At 35.9% G+C, this 19759-nt stretch overlaps 1 protein-coding gene across 1 annotated transcript in view; it reads right to left on the minus strand.

Annotated features, from left to right (window-relative positions):
* RAB11FIP3 (RAB11 family interacting protein 3) overlaps positions 1–18876 on the minus strand; it is a 169926-nt gene extending 151050 nt beyond the window's left edge. The window contains exon 1 of the mRNA XM_044657590.1: positions 18425–18876. Coding sequence (XP_044513525.1) covers positions 18425–18829 — 405 coding nt within the window. The 5' untranslated portion in view covers positions 18830–18876. The remainder of the gene's footprint in view (positions 1–18424) is intronic.
* Positions 18877–19759: the final 883 nt, after the last annotated feature.

Genomic DNA, 19759 nt, shown 5'->3' on the forward strand with positions numbered 1-19759 from the left:
AGGAAGGAAGGAAGGAAGGAAGGAAAGAAGGAAGGAAGGAAGGAAGGAAGGAAGGAAGGAAGGAAGGAAGAGAAAAAAAAGCAATAGACATATTTGCAGAATTTTTCAGAAGAGGTTTTCTAAATGTCTGCCAATGTTTAATAGCTATCACAAACTTAATACATCAGGTAAGAAGTTAATACTCTAACTCAGAGCTCAGAATGACAAAAAAGAATATTGTTTTGGAACCTAGAAAATTAAGGCCCAAGTCCTAACATTTAATAAATCCAACATTTAATAGGCATAGTGACCACTAGGAATATAAAAGACCTAGTGACACAATTGCAACCATGAGCAAGAAGACATTTAAACTTTCTTGGCCTCAGTTTCCTCTTCTGAAAAATGGAGATAATAATATATGCACTACCTATTTCACTGGTTCTTTGTGAGAAAAACATGTTTCACAAAACTATTATTATTATGTACTTACAAGATTTCTAGTCTCTAAATTCAGACTATAGATAAGTCTGTCCATGTTTATGGCACCAAACTGACAAATCATTCTACTAGAATCAGTCATCCTTCAGATAATATTCACTTCGAATGGAGTTATAGATGCAAAATTCACAGTCTACCCTATTGAATATTGACTGAAAGTGAAAAATTACAGATGTTTCAAAGTACCCCAAAAGAAGGACACAGTGTTCCCTTTTAAAATTTAAGAATAATGACCTTTTTTCCCTCTCCTATTTCATAAGCTTTTTTAAACTATAAATTCCTTAAGGCCAGGAGCTAGTTTCAAAAAAAATTTTTTTTGCAAACCCCAAGGACAACTAGTATCCTCAGCACACATTAACTGACCAATAAACTGCTATTTAATAGTCATTTCATAATGAAAATAACTTTCCTAGTCTTCACATTCTTTCTTCAATGTTTTATGAAACACAACTGTAATCCAGATAACAAAGTCTTTATGCAAAGAAACATAGTTGTGTTTTTTAAGGCACTTTCAGAGAAATGTTTTATGGAAAATTAAAAACCTATTGCTTTTTCTATTTGAAATAATTATGCTCTCAATTGATAACATCATTCTTCCAAAGCTTTCATTTTACCTCAAAATATCTTAGTAAGTACAAAACAATCAGGAATTAGCCACAATTTTGCACATGGGTGAAAATAGTTTCAATAAAATAGCACACAGAACACTACCTCTGGAGCCAGTCAACCAGAATGTCATCAACTGAGTATATTTTCCCTTCACATCTTCTAAATATACACTAGAATTATCCAGTATAAGCTGTCTCACATAATTTTTCCAACACTGTATAACAGTGACATGATGGAATTATCACTCACCCTGCCAAATTGGAAGCCAAAAAAACTGGGAAGGTAAAAGAAAGGAAGCAGTTTGGGATTAGAGACTTAAGTATTGTGTTTTAGAACAAGTTAATGAGGAGCTTTTCCTGAAGCAGATGATGTATTTCCAAAATGAATTTCCAAGTACTTTCTGTCTCTTCCCTTCACTGCCTATTTTGCATAACATAGAAGAGATCTGAAATATTAAGCAAGCCTGTCTAAACTATCTTCAGGTAAATAGAATCCCAAACCTTAAAAAAAAAAAAACAACAACTAATTCTCCCAAATACCTACAATTATTCCTTGCCAAAATGAAGGCACTAAAAAATCCAAGATTCAAACCATCAGGCCACAATTACTTTAATATAATGGATGACAATTCAATAAAAATTCAATTCAATCAGTATCTATTGAGTAACTACTACAAGCAAGGTGATGGAGGAGCTTGATAAGTCACGATCACGTACACAAATAAGTAATCCAAATGATAATGCAGTGATGTAGGAAGTACAAAAGAGAAGTGTAAAAATGCTACATAGGGGGCAGCTGGGTAGCTCAGTGGATTGAGAGCCAGGCCTAGAGACGAGAGGTCCTGGGTTCAAATCCGGCCTCAGACACTTCCCAGCTGTGTGACCCTGGGCAAGTCACTTGACCCCCATTGCCCACCCTTGCCACTCTTCCACCTAGGAGCCAATGCACAGAAGTTAAGGGTTTAAAAAGAAAGGAAGAAAGAAAGAAAGAAAGAAAGAAAGAAAGAAAGAAAGAAAGAAAGAAAGAAAGAAAGAAATGCTACATAAACTAGAAGAGGGCTATGGCAGGGACGACTGCAGGGAGATATGACAGAGAACTCCACTAAACCATGAAGGTTTGGCAAAATTTAACAGGCAGAAATAGGGCATTTGAGAAGGAAGAAGGGATTGAAGGCACAGAGGAGAGAATGAGAAAAGGCAGAGCCAGGACAGGGCCAGGTCACTTCAGGGAACAGCAAAAAGTCAACTCTGGCTACAACACAAAGTACAAAGTTGGCTCAGAAAATCAGGCTGGAGTTTAGATAGCAGAACAGGAATGCCAAGCAAAGGAATCTGTACTTTCCTGTTGGCAATAGGAAGATACCGAAGGTTTCCAAAATAACATGATCTGAGCTGAGCATTAATAAAAATGACTGGCAGGGGTACACAGAGTAGACTAGAGAAAAGAAAGACAAGTTTGCAGACCATTACTACAGTCTAGTTTACAGGTAATAAGAGTCTGAACTAGGGTTGCTATAGCAGTGGAAGGGGAAAAGTATTTATATAATGACTATTTATGTGCCAGGATCTGTTCTAAATACTTAATATCTCATTTGATCTTCACAACAAGCCTTCAAGGTAGATGCCCTTATTCCCACTTTACAGTTGACAAAACTAAGGCAAAAACATATGGGATTTGCTTAGAGGCACACATAGTGTCTGAGGACAGATTCGAATGTAGATCTTCCTGACCCCAGATTTACTTAGGGTTCTGTCCACTGCGCCACCTGGCTGCCTAGATAGGAGAATATTTTTCGAGGTGAAACCAATAAGACATAGCAATCAAATGGATATTGAGACAGCAAAGGAGAGGGTCAGAAATCACAGGAACCCAGAAATGGAAAGGTCTTTAATAGTCATCAAGTTCATGTCCTTATTTTACAGATGAGAGGCACAGAGAAATTACTTGGCTTGCCTACAATCACACAGCTGCTAAGTGGCAGATTCAAGGATTCAAATCCAGCCATTTTCCCAGTGGGTACTGAGCCTGAGTGACTGATGTCAATGAACAAAAAGAGCAAAGTAGAAAAGGTTTTCTGGGGGAAGGATGAATTCCATTTTGGACTTATTGAATCTGGGGTCCAAAGTAGAAAATAAGATGTAAAATGATTACTAATTAACAAATGTATTAAGCATTTACCATGTGCCAGCACTGTGTTAGAAGTTATACATACAAAATCAAAAATGAGTCTCTCCTCTTGAGGGTCTTAATCTAGGGCATGGAAACCAATGGAAATGTCTAGTGCTCATGACAGAAGGGAATGGTCCAAAGTTTTAACGTGCTTTCCAAAATGCCTAATTTTCCAGTTAGCTGTTCCTTAAAATGTTTTATACCTAGACGTTTCAGATGTTCACAAAGTAATGATTTCAACAGTATTGTTTATAAAGTCTTTTTTAATTATCATCCCTATTCAAGATATTAACAAAATATTCAAAACCACACAATTATAAGTTGCTCGCTAGAAGACAAGCCAATGATGATTATTTTCATGGAATTTTCCTGGACCTGTGATTTCACTGCTATAGGAAACTTCCTCAACATTTGCTGGCACCTCTTCTACAACATTTAATCTTAGAGAGTTGCTGGATGGTTAGCAGTGAAAGTGTTATCAAATTGCCCAGGCTCATACAGTCAGTATGTTTCCAATGTGGTACTTGAGCCCATGTCTTTCATGTCTTGTTGGTTTTAAGGTTGGCTCTCTATCCATTACAATTCACTGCTTTTCACTTCAAATCTATGCATATTGATTTGTAAATTATACACATGTGCATGGGCATATGTTAATTTTATTCTGATACTTAATTTTATGGCTGTCATTCATTTAAAACAAAGTACTCCAGAAAGATATGTAGCCCCAAGTGAAAGAAAGAAGTTTCTATCATTTGGAAAGTGGCTTTATTTAATAAATCATCATGATAATTTAATTCCACCCACCAATTATACAAAAGTTTGTGATGAAATTCAGCTTGTAAATTTCTGTCTTGTATAATGTCAGATATTCTTGCAAACTAATTTGAAGGGGTTGCATTTTTATATTTTTAACAAATAGGTACAAAATCCACTGAGATTCTTCATTTGAAAGCAGGTTAGAAAATTCTATTTCCAATTTTAAGTGTACAAATGCGAGAGTTCATATAGATGACAGACATTTTCAGTTAAAAAAATTATGTAACAATGGAAACATTTCTGAACATCAATTTTCAAAATGTCCATAGCACATTTCTTCTTTTAAAAGAGTTACATAGCTAGGTAGTTCAGAGGATTAAGAGCCAGTCCTAGATAAAGGAGTGTTATGGGGAATATTGATCCTGATATAAATAACTATTGAGATCCTGAATTCAAATATGGCTTCAGACACTTCCTAGCTGTGTGACCCTAGGCAAGTCACTTAACTCCACCCAATTGCCTAGCCCCTACTGTTCTTCTGCCTTGAAACTCAGATGGAAAGTAAAGTATAAAAAAATTTTAGTTTATTTTTTAAAAAGCCAAGTTGTAAAAAAAAAGTTACACTTTCACTCACTGTTAAAACATTGCCTTTGTCTGATATCCAAGATATATAGTGAAATAATATAAACATATGCCAAAAGCATTCTCCAATGAACAAGTGATTAAAGGATATGAGCAAACTCTTCAAAAGAAGAACTGTAAAATATTAACAGGCATATGAAAGAATGATTCAAATCAATAGGAATAAAAATATAAATCAAACAACTGAGGTTTCTACTCACATCCAGAACATTGGCAATGATGTCAAAAGATGGAAATATGATGATAAATGATGGAAGAGTTGTGTAGGGGCAGGTAAACTCAAAGGCTATTGGTATAACAGTGAAGTGATCCAATCATTCCAAAAAGCAATTTGCAATTATGCTGACAATTAACTAAAATGTTATAGCTTTTGACCCAAAGACCCCAGTGTTAAATATACCTCACCAAGGAAGTTGAAGATACAGAGAAAGGTATAATATATATATGCATATATATATATACCAAAAAAGTTATAGCGATATTTTTTGTAGTAGCAAAGAATTATTAATAAAGTAGATGCCCATCATCAGGGGAATGTCTGAACAAGTTATGGTACATGAATGTAATATATTCCTGTGCCATAAGAGACAAACATAAAGAATATAAAGAGATAGGGAAAGACTTTTATGAACTGATATAAGGTGTAATAAACAGAATCAAGAAAACAATTTACACATGGCTTCAAAGATGGAAATAGAAAGAACAAGAAGAAAATTGAAACCATGCTGCATAATTACAATGACCAACCCTGACTCCAGAAAACAGATATGAAAGTGCATCTCCCTATGTAGATTCTGTGCAAAGATGGGTGACTATGTATGCAGAATTCTGCAAATGCTATTAGACACTATTAGCATACTGATTAGTTCTGCTGAACTTTTTATTCTTTAATATATATATATGTATATATTTATTTATTTGTTTGTTTGTTTATTTAAACAGTGATTCCCAAAGTGGGTGCTGCAGCAATCCAGGGAGGCAGTGATGCCCACAGGTGCATTTATCTTTCCTATTAATTGCTATTAAAATTTTAAAAAATTTAATTTCCAGGGGGCTAAGTAATATTTTTTCTGGAAAGGGGGCGGTGGGCCAAAAAAGTTTGGGAACCACTGATTTAAACCCTTACCTTCCATCTTAGAATCAATAATGTGTATTGGTTCTAAGGCAGAAGAGCAGTAAAGGCTAGGCAATGGAGGTTAAATGACTTGCCCAGGGTCACACAGCTAGGAAGTGTCTGAGGCCAAATTTGAACCCAGGACCTCTCATCTCTAGGCCTGGCTCTCAATCCACTGAGCCACTCAGGTGCCCCCTTTATTCTTTAATATAAAAGAATGTACTCTAATGGCTCTACATACTAAAGAAGAGGGAAGGATATTAGGGGAGAGTAGGTAATGTAAAACAAAAAATAAGGGGGAAAATTACTTCAGGACAAATCAGTGCATTTATTTGAAAATATATTCTCAGTTAAATACTGTTTTCAGCCACTGGTCATCAAACTTGGGACATTTATCTTTTTGTAAAAGAAAGATAGATAACATCTTTAAGTTTAGCAATTCCTTTAAATATCTTGCCAGGGAATAACTAGATAAATGCTGTATGAAGAAAATGCTGGAATATATAATCTCTGAGGATTAAAAGTTTGTAGGTTTTTTAGTTGTTACTAGAGCTCAATGGGTCATTCCATGGCTTCTTGGAAGTACGCGCCAAAGCCTCTACTTTGGAAGCCACTGACTAAGAAAACCACTGGTAGAAAAATAGGAAAGTATATGTGGAAAAGGGGGTAGAATCTGCCAAATGAATATTTCATGGTGAAGTATTTGCATTTTTTCAATACTTAAATCTAGAATTCTTCAAATGTTCTTGTATCATACTGTATAACTTTTTTCATATCTTTCCAAATATTTATTTTTCCTGTGGCTTATTTCATAAAATTGAAGATTCAGACAAATCTGTACAAGTTGAAACCACACAACTGGATCTCTCAAATACTGAAATATATTTGTGACCTCATCAATTTTGAAGTTCCCTTCAATATCAATCAACAAATGCTGATTAAATAGCTATCAAGTGTCAGGCATTATACTATGTGTTAAGGATACAAAGACAAAAATAAAATATTTTCTGCCCTCAAGGAGCATACATTAATATGTACATGTATGTAACAGGGAACATATATGTTTATGTGTATATGTTATATATACATGTATGTATACAGGTATCCCCTTCTGTATTGTGGGAGTTAGGCACACAGCACTCCTGCAATCTGGAAATGCCTCATAAAAATTTTGGCCCTCCCTTTACACCAGAGAAGTCTGAATTTTTTTCTTTTATGGGGTGTTTACAGTACCTTATATGCATTTTATGAGTTACTAAACTTTTAAAGATATCTCTACCTTTCTAGCCTTTGTGTGTTATCTGCTGGCTTTCACATTTCTTTTTGCTAACTTTAACTTTGTAGTTATTTTAACTTTAAAAAATAAATTGTATATGTTTATGGTATTAAAAATAAATACGTTGGTATTGTACAATACTATACATATGTTTTCTATATTTCTGAGATTCTAAACTTTTTCTGTGTCATCTCTTAGTCTTTGCATGATATCTGTAGCTTCCTCAAAATTCTCAAAAAGTTCTCATTTAATTTCTTATGCCAGCCTATGGGAAAAGTCACAGTGTGGAAGGAATATCTGTATATACATAATGAAAAGTAACACGGGGACTGAGGGCACTAGAATCTGGGGATATCTGGAAAGGTTTCGTTTCATGTTGGATCAAAGAATCGTGTACAAGTCAGTACTTAAATTGAGTATTGAAGAAAACAAGGATTTTAAGAGAGAGGCAGAGATGAGGAGGGAGTATGTTATAAACCTGGAGCAACCAGTGCAAAGGTGTATAGATGGAATTTCATGTGTAAAAAACAGCAAGAAGTCTAGTTTGTCAAGGCAACTAGGTAGCAGAGTAGACAGAAAGCCAGGCCTGTAGTCTGGAGAACCTGGTTTAAAATCTGGCCTCAGACACTTCCTAGTCGTGTGACCCTGAATAAGTCACTTAACCCCAATCACCTGACCCTGACCACTCTTCTGCCTCAGAACGTATACCCAATATTGATTCTAATATAGAAAGTAAGGGTTTAAAAAAATTGGAAGCAGTGTATAATAAATAATGCTAGAAAGGTAGATTGGCCATATTGTGAAACATTTTAAATGTCAAAAGGAGTTTATATTTAATTCTAAAACCAACTAGAAGTCACTGAAGTTTATTGTAAAGGGGAGTGATATGGTCAGATTTGGCTTTGGGAAAAGCACTTCGGCAGCAGTTATGGATAGATTGGAGAGGACAGAAACTTGAGACTATTTTAACAACCTGGATGAGAGGTGATGAGGGCCTGAAATAGACTTATGACTGTGTTAGTAAAGAGAAAAGGACAGACCTCAGAGATGTGCAAACAGAAATAAAATTTACTTATTGGCTGGTTATATGCTTAGTGACCCTGGTGGTGTCCTTGGTTGAAATATGGAAGTTCATCAGAGGGTTGACTTTGAGAGAAAGATAATGATAACAACAATGCAACTCTCAACTCATTCATGCCTACAAAAATGAAAAAGGAAAGAAAAGGCTTTTGCTCACTAGCCACTGCCCTAGAGTTGGTCAAAGAGTACTTCCTGCATTTACAAAGTGATGTATGGGCAAGATTTCCCCAACATGGCCTGTGCATCTACCCTGGGTATCTATGTTATTTTTAGGGGATAATAAGCTTATAAGTGAATACCTGGAGGATCTAAAATTTTGGTAGCACAGGAACTTCTTCCACTGCTACAGATTACAATATGTTTATTATTTAGTAGGTAAAATTCACATTGGCAGTCTCTAAATTTGAAGGGATATCCATTACAATGATCATTTATTTCCAATGATCTACCTCAAAGATTAACATTTAGTTAAATTTGAAGAATTTCCTCTACCACATCTCTGACATTCAGTCATAAGTCTGAAGACCTCCAGTGAAGAGTAATCTTTGAGATCATATGTAAATTTCTGTAAATATAAAGGAGAAAATCACTGAAAAAAAAGAATGACGAAGAGAGAGGGAGCCCATTTAACAAAATAGCATTTCAACAAGTTTTTATCCTTTCCCTTCCAAAAGAAAAAGGCTAGAAATAGCTTAGGTGTTATCTGGGTTTTGAATCGTGGAAAGCTGTGAGTTAAAGGAGCGCAAATAAACACACTGTGGCAGTACTGAGTCTACAATGAATATCCTGTCACATTTGCCTTTATTATTTAAAAATTCTCCAAGTTATCACACTCTTAAAACTTAAAATCATCAATACTATAAAATCCCACAGCAGAAGATCTTAGGGCTCTCAAATGTCCACTACTATACAACATGTCCATCCCACTCTACAGGCCTACTTCAGCAGCTTTCAGTACAAAACAGCAGCTGGAAGACATGTCCCCAGTAGCACTTACCCAAGATGGAACAGTGAAGCTTAATTTTTGTTTTGGTTCTGAAAATTATGAAAAACAGAAGGAGCCTACCAAAAAAATGTGACCAAAACAATGCTAACCCAAGAGAGAATCAACTTTCCTTCTTAAGTTGTTACAAGTTTACAAAAAATAATGTTAAACTTAACATCAAGCATTTTGTCTCAAACTGACAAACAGGTATTTACTCAAAGAATTTCTCACAATCAATCTTCCTAAAGAGTTACTGAATTTTTCCCTATCATCTTTTTTCCTCCATAAGTTCTTGAACCCACCTAAAAGAATACTTTAAAAATATCTAACCTTTCTTTCTCTTATTTACAATATTGTACTTTTCCCTGGAAAAGTAATTACAAATACGGTAGCTTAGATAATAAGTTAAACAGTAGTTTAGATAAAGGTTATTGGTATCATTAGCAGCAATTTTTTTAGAAAACCACAGGAATTTTCTAATGAAAATTCATGCAATTAACGAGAATAGCCAATCTAATAACAGTAAGCAAGTGAATATGTTAATTTAACATTCTGTAAGACTCACCAAATTAAACAACAAAATAATCTCTGATTTTTTCCATAATTATTTTGTTAGCTATTGACTCTAAATGTATTAATATTTAGCCTGCTTTTAGAGTCTAAAGAAATGGCTGTAGAACCACTTGAGTTTAATACTGCTACTGACTTAAGTATGATCTCTCTCAAAAAAAAAAAATGGAGTTTTTAGCATCTTATAGCATTCTTTATTGACCCTATATTTTAGTGTCTAGACCAAAGCAGAGTTTTATCTAGCATTTATCAGGATTGTGACTATAGTAAGAAGCAATGTCCAACATTCATAAAAGCTGAAAGAGAATAGTCACATCAGTTAAAAGAGCCATTATCTATAATCCTAACACAAGGAAGCGTCCCAACTCTTATCATACAATGATTACACCAATGCCAAGTTACGATTCAAAAGAATCTTGGAAGGGAAATGAATGATCATGGAGAGAGGGCAGGGACTCACCTGAGATCTCCCAAATTCTCCTCCACACAATTTTAAAATAATACCCCAAAATGAATTCTGGAATGGTAGAGCCCAAATAAGAAGAGGGGAGGGTAAAAACAATTTTCCTGCCCAAGACAACTTAGAAGACCAGCAGGAAAGGTCTATCGTATTGAAGTGAGAGTAGAGTGCAGCTCAGCACAGAACATGTCCCAGCAAACCAGGAGCAAGCTTCAGAGTGACTGAGGAGAAAATATTACAAGCAGTCAGAAAGAAATCATTCAAATATCATGGAGCCACAGTTAAGATCACATAAGATTTAATATCTTCTACATTAAAGGATTGAAAAGCTTGGAATATAGTATCCCAGAGGGCAAAGGAGCTAGGATTATAACCATAATCACCTGCTTAGGAAAACTAAGTATAATCCTTCAGGAGATAAAATAGATATTTAATGAAGCAGAGAGTTTTCAAGTATTCCTGATGAAAAGTCTGATCTGAAGAGAAAATGTTACTTTCAAATATGAGACTCAAGGGGAGAAATATAAAAAGGTAAACAGGAAAGAGAAAAGATAAGGGATTCAGTATGGTTAAACTGTTTACTTTTCTACGAGGAAAGATGATACTTGTAATTCCTAAGAACTTTATCATTTCTAGAGCAGTTAGAAGGAGTATATCTAGAGAGTGGGCACAAATGTGGATTGACTATGATGGAATGATATTCAAGAAATAAGATTTAGAAGTAAGAAAGTGGGATTCATTAGGATAAAGGGGAAGGGAGAGGTAGAATGGGGTAAATTATCCCACAAAATGGGCTTTTACAGCTTATACAATGGAGGGGAAAGGGGAGTAGACAACATGAACCTCTCTCTCATAGGAAGTGGCTCAAGCATAAAGAATATAGGGTATAGAAATCTATACACAGCAGAAGCAGAAGCAGAAGAGAAGGTGGGACTTATAAAAGGGAAGATAGAATGGGAGAAGTGGTAGGAAGCAAAACATTTTTGAGGAAGGACAGAGTGAAAGGAGATAAAGTGTGGGGGGGATAAACAGTGGGAAAATAAGATAAAGAAAAATAATAACTGTGGGGGAAAAGTGTTTAGAGTAAATACCTCTGACAAAGGCCTCCTTTCTCAAATATTTTGAGAATTGAGTAAAATTTATAAGAATGCAAGTAATTCTCCTATTGATAAATAGTCAAACAATATAAACAGATGGTTTTCAGACAAAAAAAAAATCAAAGCTATCTATAATCATATGGAAAAAATGCCCTAAATGACTATTGATTAGAGAAATGCACATTAAAATAACTCTGAGGGGACAGCTCAGTAGATAAAGAGCCAGGCCCGGAAATAGGAAGTCCTGAGTTCGAATTTGATCTCAGACACTTCTTGGCTATGTGGCCCTTGACATTTGAGCCCCATTGCCAAACCCTTACTGTTCTCCTGCCTTAGAATCAATACAATGCATTAATTCTAAGACAGAAGGTAAGGGTTAAAATTAAATTAAATTAAATTAAAATAATGGCATATGCATAACCTATATCAAATTTCTTACCTTCCCAATAAAGAAGGGAAGGAGAAAATTTGGAACTGAAATTTGAAAAATATACATTAAAAACTATTTTTACATGTCATTGGAAAAAGATGAAATATTTTTTAATTGTTAAAAATTAAATCATGGATGTAGCAAGACTTTAAGTGTAATGTAATGTAATGTAATGAGAATGGTAGCAAAAAAAAAACAACTAACTAACGGGGGTGGGGGGGAGAAGAAAGAGTTCTTCTACCCCCATTAGTAGTGGTGCTAGGATGATCCCAGAGTTCTATAGTAACACCATTCCCATGACTATTGGAAAGAACAATGACTAGTACTTCCACACAAAATCATTAGAAAGTATATAATACTTTTCATGTATAGAGTTCTCTGTTGGACATAAGTTGTATATACTTATATGTATTTTTAATTAAATAAAATTTAAATTCCCTCTTTGTTTTTTTCCTGTGTTGTACTTGATATATTCCAATGGTCAAAAGTAAACTTTTCTTACAGATCTCTACTGTAATTTACAGTAGGCAAGGACAATTTATTGTCTGAAGGAATCATTTATACTATCTAGTTTTTTTTTAATTTAATCAGAGGTTCACTTCTAGTCCTCTCTTTTCACATTGACTTCAACTGTTAATTTCTTTTGAAACTCTATTACACTACATCACACCTGATCTGTCCCAAGATGACATAATAAAATTTAAAAGCACCATAACATTGTCAAGGAAATAGGAAAAGATATTTGCTTTATATAAGCCTGCTGCTCCCATTAAGATTCAAACTCAATAAGTTGCTTATTTAACTAATAGGCATGGTATGCAGGCCCTAACATTACCTTCATGCTAATTCCATTCAAAACTTTATTTATTTGTGCCTACCATATGTAAGGCCTCAGCAGTAGTAGAGGTGAATAAAGTTAATATCTTCTCTAACAGTGAATTAGTGAATGTTAGTTGCCACTATGTTAATTGGTCTTGCTTAGACATTTTTTTTTTTGTTATAAGAAAGGGTTCAGTTAGTGAAGGGTAAGAGGTTAAAGGGGAAATATCTGGCAACAAAAGCAAAATAATGGCAACAAAACTTATAAAAATACACTTGTTAGAATTACAAATTTAAGCAATTATCAAACAAAAATTTATTAACAATTAAATAAGCCAGTAGTCACTTGACTAAATAGTCAACAAGGGCTTGCTGTCATCTAACCAGAATTCATAAATCATTCAGCCATATATGCTCCATGTTTTTGAAATCCCATTAGAAAGGCTTGGTTTTTAAAAAATCAAGACTTTTTAATATTTATTTTTCTTTTAATTTAAATTAGCTAGACCCAGTAAGTTCTAAAGTCCCTTCTGACTCTAAAGTATTGTTCAAGGTATTATTCTGCTTATTGACCTACTTGTAGAACAGGAGCAATGGTTAAGATACCTGCCAAATCAAAAGTAATCCCAAAATTCAAATCCTAAAATGACAGTTTTGTAAAGGGGAGAATGGCACAATGTGATATAATCAAAAGCCCTTTACTAGCCATATGACCATGGCCAAGTCACTTTAACCTTGCTGTTTCTTGATCTATCAAATGAGTATAATAACCCTTGTATTAGTTAACTTAACCAAGTCGTAAGGATTAATCTTTTTAAAACACAAACACTGCTATGTGAATTTCAGTTATTCTTCACTTTCTCTGTAGATATAGGACTAGATGACAATTACTCCATCTATCCAACTCAAAGAATGATCATTCTTCCTTCCTTTTAGCTATAAATGGGTTCTTCATAAATGAATGGATTATAGGAAAAGAAAGACAAAGATGTCACTTGAAAAAAAAAGTCAGTCAGGTTTTGCTTATGCCTCCACATTATCCGGAAGAAAATAAAAAAGTTGGCCTTATGGGCTAAGCATGTAAATAAATTTCCTAAAATTGCAACCTGACCAGAATATACCTAAATGGTCAACCAAAATTATTATTATTATTATGAATATCCTAAAGGGCTTCATGGAGGTCCACAGAATTACCATTAAGTCTCCAACTTTTGATGAAATCTGAATTAATGAATGAAAAATAGCTTCTGTGGAAGCGGTCCCTGGTATAATCGCCCAGCAAATTAAGAATTACTATCATTCTTCAAATTTTAAATTCTACCAGAGGATGTGGGACACCTGTGTCAGAAGGAAGAGACTAAATAATGTACTGGCTGTCCTATTTCATATTCTCCCCATTCTCCCTTTGAAAAGTCCTTAGCACTATGTTTGGACCATTTCTTTTCCTTTCTTTGTACAACCTATATAATAGTTATTTGTATACATATATATACATAAATACATTTGTATACATAAATATATTACATTTATTAGATGTAAATTCCTCCAGGGCAAGAAATGTTTTGAGGTTGATTTTTTTTTCATCCCTGTATTCCCAGTGCCTGCCAAATACTTCAGTATTTCATTACTGTAATTTCATCATATTACCTTCACCAACAGAGATTACAACCTAAGGAGACAATTTTTAAGCATTGCAATGGCTGAAAAATTCATCATCATATAGCTCACCTGGTGATGAACCTTTCTGAGAATAGCTAGGCTGGTTTTTGGACAACAGAGAGATTAATGATGTGTCTATAATTGCTGTTTTCCAGCTTGGTAAGATTTGGCTCCCCAGCACAGCTTTTGAGAGCCCAGGATCACCTTTATACATTGAAGAAAATATGACTTTAGTCTTGCATGTATTGGGTGCTTATGAGACTTTCATGGAATTTAACTCATTGTTATACCAACCCTCTAAATGGCCATTCAAACTTTTCTCACTGTGACCAATAAGGGAAAAAGACAAAATATCCTTCAAATGGCCATAATTTTAAGTCAGTAAAATGAAACTTTACTGAAAGTACTTTCTGGCTATTAAGTTGAGTACATATGATATGCAGAAATCATATAAGGTAAATAAGGAAGTCCTAAGACCAGAAAAAGAACCTAATATGCAGGAAAATTTTATCCCATTTTTTAATAAGAAAAATAGCTGACATTTATATTTGGTTCTAAGGCTTACAAAGCAGTTTGTACACATTAACTCATTTGAGCCTTACAATAATCCCATAAGGTAATACTATAGATATTATTATCCTCATTTTACAAATGAGGAAACTGAGAGGTTAAATGACTTGCCCTTGGTCACAGAGCTAGTAAATGTTTGAAGTCAGGTCTTCCTGACTCCAAGTCAGCATTCTACTCTACTGTGTTACATTGGCTCCCATATATCAAGACCTCACTCCATGCTGCAACTTAATGATCTATACAAGAAGTATTTTCACGAGTACAACCTGAAACCTATCTACATTCTTAAGTTATATAGCACAATCAATGGCTAAAGAAAAATATCAACCAATTACATTGAAACCAAAGACAAAGGCATTGTCAAGTCCACATGGCAAAAAAGAAAAAACTTCCAAAACAGTACCAGCACTAGAGAGACAACCAACATGGTAAATGTGGAATTGGTGGATGGGACACAACTCAGTTATATATTTATTCTAGACAGAAAAACACAAGCATGAACTTCAAATGCAGATCAACAGGGCATTTAATAACACTGAATCTAAGACGTACTTTCAGGATGCAAACAGACACCAGAAGACAAAAGTGGTAAATGCTAGAGGGGCTTTGAGGATATAGGCACACCAGTGTTGGAATTATGAATCGATCTGACCATTCTAGACCACAATCTATAACTATTAGAAATATACTAAATTATATGTACCATCAGACCCAAGGAAATCACTGTTGGACATGAAACAATAGGAGATCAAAGACAGAAAGGTCTCATACATATAAAAATTTTTTCTGTGGCAACAAGAAAAAAGAGGGTGTCCTTCAATTAAGCAAAGGATGAATTGTGGTATGTTAAAGATAATATTATTTGCCCCAGGAGCAACTAGGTAGCACAGTGATAGAGTGCCAGGCCTGGAATTGGAAGGACCTGGGTTCAATTCTGACCTCAGATATGTCTAACTGTGTGACCTTTGGCAAGTCACTTAACCTTTATTGCCTAGCTCTTACTTTTCTGTCTCAGATTTATTACTAAGACACAAAGTAAGGGTTTAAAAAAAAAAAGCAAATCATTGTTTGCCCCACAAGAAATGCCATATATGAAGACTACAGAGAAACAAGAAGATTTGTATGAACTAAGGTAGAGCAAAGTAAGCAGCAATACAAGAACAATCACTGGACAATGACCACAACAGTATAAGAAAAACCTGAAAGACATCAGAAATCTCTGGTGAATGGGGGACTCTTACAGGTCAGATCTTCAACTGGAAAGAGTCACAGAAGCCATATAATAATCTGTTTTACAAATGAGAAAAGTGAGGACTTAGAAGGCTGTGATTTACCCAAAGTCGCTCAGGTAGTACATACCAGAGGTAGGTCCTCTGACTCACTTTCTGACATACTATGTATGAAATGATGGTTTGTTTTACTTAAATATACTTCTTTGTTATACAAGGAGAGTTTGGGGTGGGGTGAGGTGGGGTGGGGGGGGAGGCTGTGCAGAGGGAAGGGAGATTTGATGTCATTTAGAAGTGACAACAACACAAAGATTTTTTTAAAGCAGTTCCATACCTTCTTAGGCTATAATACTCAAAGAACCATGACACTGCCATATTGTCATGTATATACAATATGCTCTGTTATCAACACATATCATAAATATTTTGTTATTATAGAGAAAGGTAAATTTCAAAGATTATTATAGTAAATAAACAGTATCCTGGATAGTTGACATATTTTATATTTAAAAGAATTTCTGCACAGATTATGAATATATATACAAGAGGTCAGCAAAGTATAAGAGTCTATCAGAACCTCATTCAGGAACTTGTCTTAGTTTACAAAAGAATGGGTAGCTAGCCTTCTAATGAAATACTTTGCTATTAGCAAGGTCATATAAGAACTATGATATTGCACTATATACAGAAATGCAAATATGTCTATGAAAATGATGAGCCTTAAGTTGTGAAAATGATGGTAAGGCAGCTGGGTAGCTCAGTGAATTGAGTCAGGCCTCTCTGAGAGGGGAGGTCCTCGAATCCAGCCTCAGACACTTCCCAGCTGTGTGACCCTGGGCAAGTCACTTGACCCCCATTGCCCATCCTTACCACTCTTCCACCTAGGAGCCAATACACAGAAGTTAAGGGTTTAAAAAAAAAAAAAAGAAAGAAAGAAAATGATGGTAACTTAAGGCCCACTTAAGATAAGAACTTGTAACAATGTTTAAAAATTTCAACAAATGTAATCAGCAGACAATGTTTAATGAGAGGTTCTGGAGAATTTGGAGGAGCCCTTAAGGTAATTATGTCTACCACTAACAAAATCTTGTTATAAAACATATAAGAAAATTCCTATGTATAGTTAGAGACATTATAAAAAGTATGCATATTAAGCATTAGGAAATTATTGTAAGAAATTACTGGATTTGGAATCATTTAATTTCCATATTTGACACTAGGTATATGATCATGGTCAAATCACTATTGTGCTCAGTGCCTCAGTTTGCTCAGCACTTGTACAACCTATTTCATAGGTCTGCTTCAAGCTAAGGGCTTTGCAAACTTAAAAGCCTATGTAAATGTCATTATTATTAGTGACCAGTTTAGTCATGGGGAAAAATAATTATTTGGTCTCAATTTCCCTAGTAAAATAAGAGTTAAACTCGATGAGATTGGGCAAGTCATTTAAACTCTCTGGGCCTCTGTTACCTCATCTATAAAATAAGGGAGTCGCCCTCGATGGTCTCTGGGGTTCCTTCCAGCTCTGGGTCTTTGATATAGCATGATTATCTCCTGTTGGAGAGGAGCCTTGTGAGGAAGCTGCTAAGCTTAAGAGGTAGAGGGAAGAACTGACAGGCAAGAGAAGGAATCCCACCCAGCAGCATCACTGCAGGCTGTGGCTGCCAAGCCAAAAGGCTGCTTGCTGACTATACAGAGCCCTTGAGCTTCCTGCCTGGTAGCTCAGGCAGAGGGAGTTTGCCTGAGGTTCCAGAGGTAGCTGGTTCAAACTCAACCTCCCCTTCCAGCACTAACTATCTGTTAATTTGTGTTTAGTAATTAAATAATTCAAAAGAACACAGAAAGAAAACAAATTGGTAATAGGAGAAAATTGCTCTATTTTTCATGGCTCAAATAAATAAAAACCCAATTATTTAGAAAAAATTCTTAACCATATATTTTTAAATAACTGTTCAAAACTAGATGCTACTAATGTGCCCTTAACTGCTCCAACGGAATTAGGATTTTATAGGTCCTTAACTTTTATTACCTCAACCTTCTCCCCCTCAAAAAAAAAAAGCTATTACCTCCAAATTTTTGGTTAAGGTTGGTCCTGCAAATTCCCCAAGACTGTTCTCAGCTCAAATCAACTAAATTATTTTCACTAGGACAAGAAGATATATAGAGTATTTATGGGAGGGTGACACAATACCAAAATTTTAAGGGGAGGGGAAAGAGAGAAAAGTGAAAAAGATTAAAGAAGGTATAATCAAAGATAAAGTATATTCCAGATTGAAAAATAAATCCCAAAGCTACTATCTTTGTACACACATTTCAAGATTACCCTATATTTAGTGTAAACATATATTAATGATATTATTTGTTCCTTGATGGAAGCAGCTCTTTTAGAGATAAATTTTCAGATGAAGTAAAAACATATAGAAGACACATTCAAGGACATACAAGCATTTACCCAAATTAGAGAGATTTTAGATTATATTACCTGTTCTGCACCATAAACTGTGGCAAATTGAACAAACTCTTCTATACGGACAAAACCATCCCCATCTCTGTCTAGAGCATCAAATACAGCTCTGAGGCGAGGGCCATCTTCCTGACACCCTGAAGACTCATTTGGAATTGGTTCAGTCTGGTTGAAATCAGAGGTTTGGCCCAGGTTATTTTGAACTATATCTAACTTCAGATCACACAAAGTGGAAGTAGTGAAAGAGGGAAAGAAGTTTATTTCATTGCTAATTTGGTAACTATGATTTAAATCTTCTGCACTTAATGGAACACTTTTCTGGCATTTTCTGGGCACATACTCCTCTGGCTCTTTAGTCCAGGAAAAAACTGGATCAAGTCCTGAGAGCTGGGTTTTGGGGTCCGGGCAAGCAGCCTGGTCCATGCCTAAGTAAAAATCTCTTTGATCCTGAAGAACGTCTTCACTTTCTGGAAGGCAATTTCCCATACATGATTCCTGTTTCCTAAATTCTATGCTCAATTGTAAATCCTGTGGAGGTGACTGAGGTGGGCCCAAATCAAGAGCATAAAGGTCCTCTTGCTCCGGCTCTTCCGAACCTTTTAACCCGTCAGACAGGACCGGATCCTGCACCAAGGTAATAGCTGTATTAAAATCCCCTTCAGAAGAATCGTTATTAACCACACCTAGCAAAGACATCTGCTTGTCACTAACAGGTAAGTCCTGATCGATGTCAGCGACAGAAGAATTGGCCTCTTGGTCCAAAAGACAGAGTTCCTGATTTTCTAACCGATATAAATATTTGATAGGTCCTTCAGCAAATAAATCCTGGTGGAGTTTCACCTCCCCCAAAACTTGCTGGAAAGCCACAGACCCGGTTTCCTGCAGAACAGGCCCTAAAAGCACCGAGGGCTGCGGGGGGGTCTCTGGAGGAAGCAGCACCAGATCGGAACTAGGCACCTGCCCCCTGGATTCCTCAGACACTTTCTCCAGGTCCATAAGGAAGTATTTCCCCTTCTGCTCCGGGAACAGGTCCCCGAACGTCAGCAAGGAGTCCGACGTGGTCCCGGCTGATGCGGACAGAGTCATGAATAAATCCGGCTCCATTTTCATGGGAAGGAAATTGGCCAGGGCGGCCAGCTACGGAGAACCAGCCCCCACCCCGCCCCCACCCCCTTCACGACCGAGGCAAGGCAGCGGCCCGCGATGACGGGTCTGCGCGAAGAGTGATTCCCTGCGGCTCCGGAGGCAGACAAAAGACCTCCTCAGACATGGGAGAAGAGGGAGGAGGAGAAGGACAGACGGTGGCCGCGGTGAGCATCACTGCATCAGTACGGGCGCCACTGCCCGGCGGGG

Source organism: Gracilinanus agilis, chromosome 1 (assembly GCF_016433145.1).
Source record: "Gracilinanus agilis isolate LMUSP501 chromosome 1, AgileGrace, whole genome shotgun sequence".
Classification (NCBI taxonomy): domain Eukaryota; kingdom Metazoa; phylum Chordata; class Mammalia; order Didelphimorphia; family Didelphidae; genus Gracilinanus; species Gracilinanus agilis.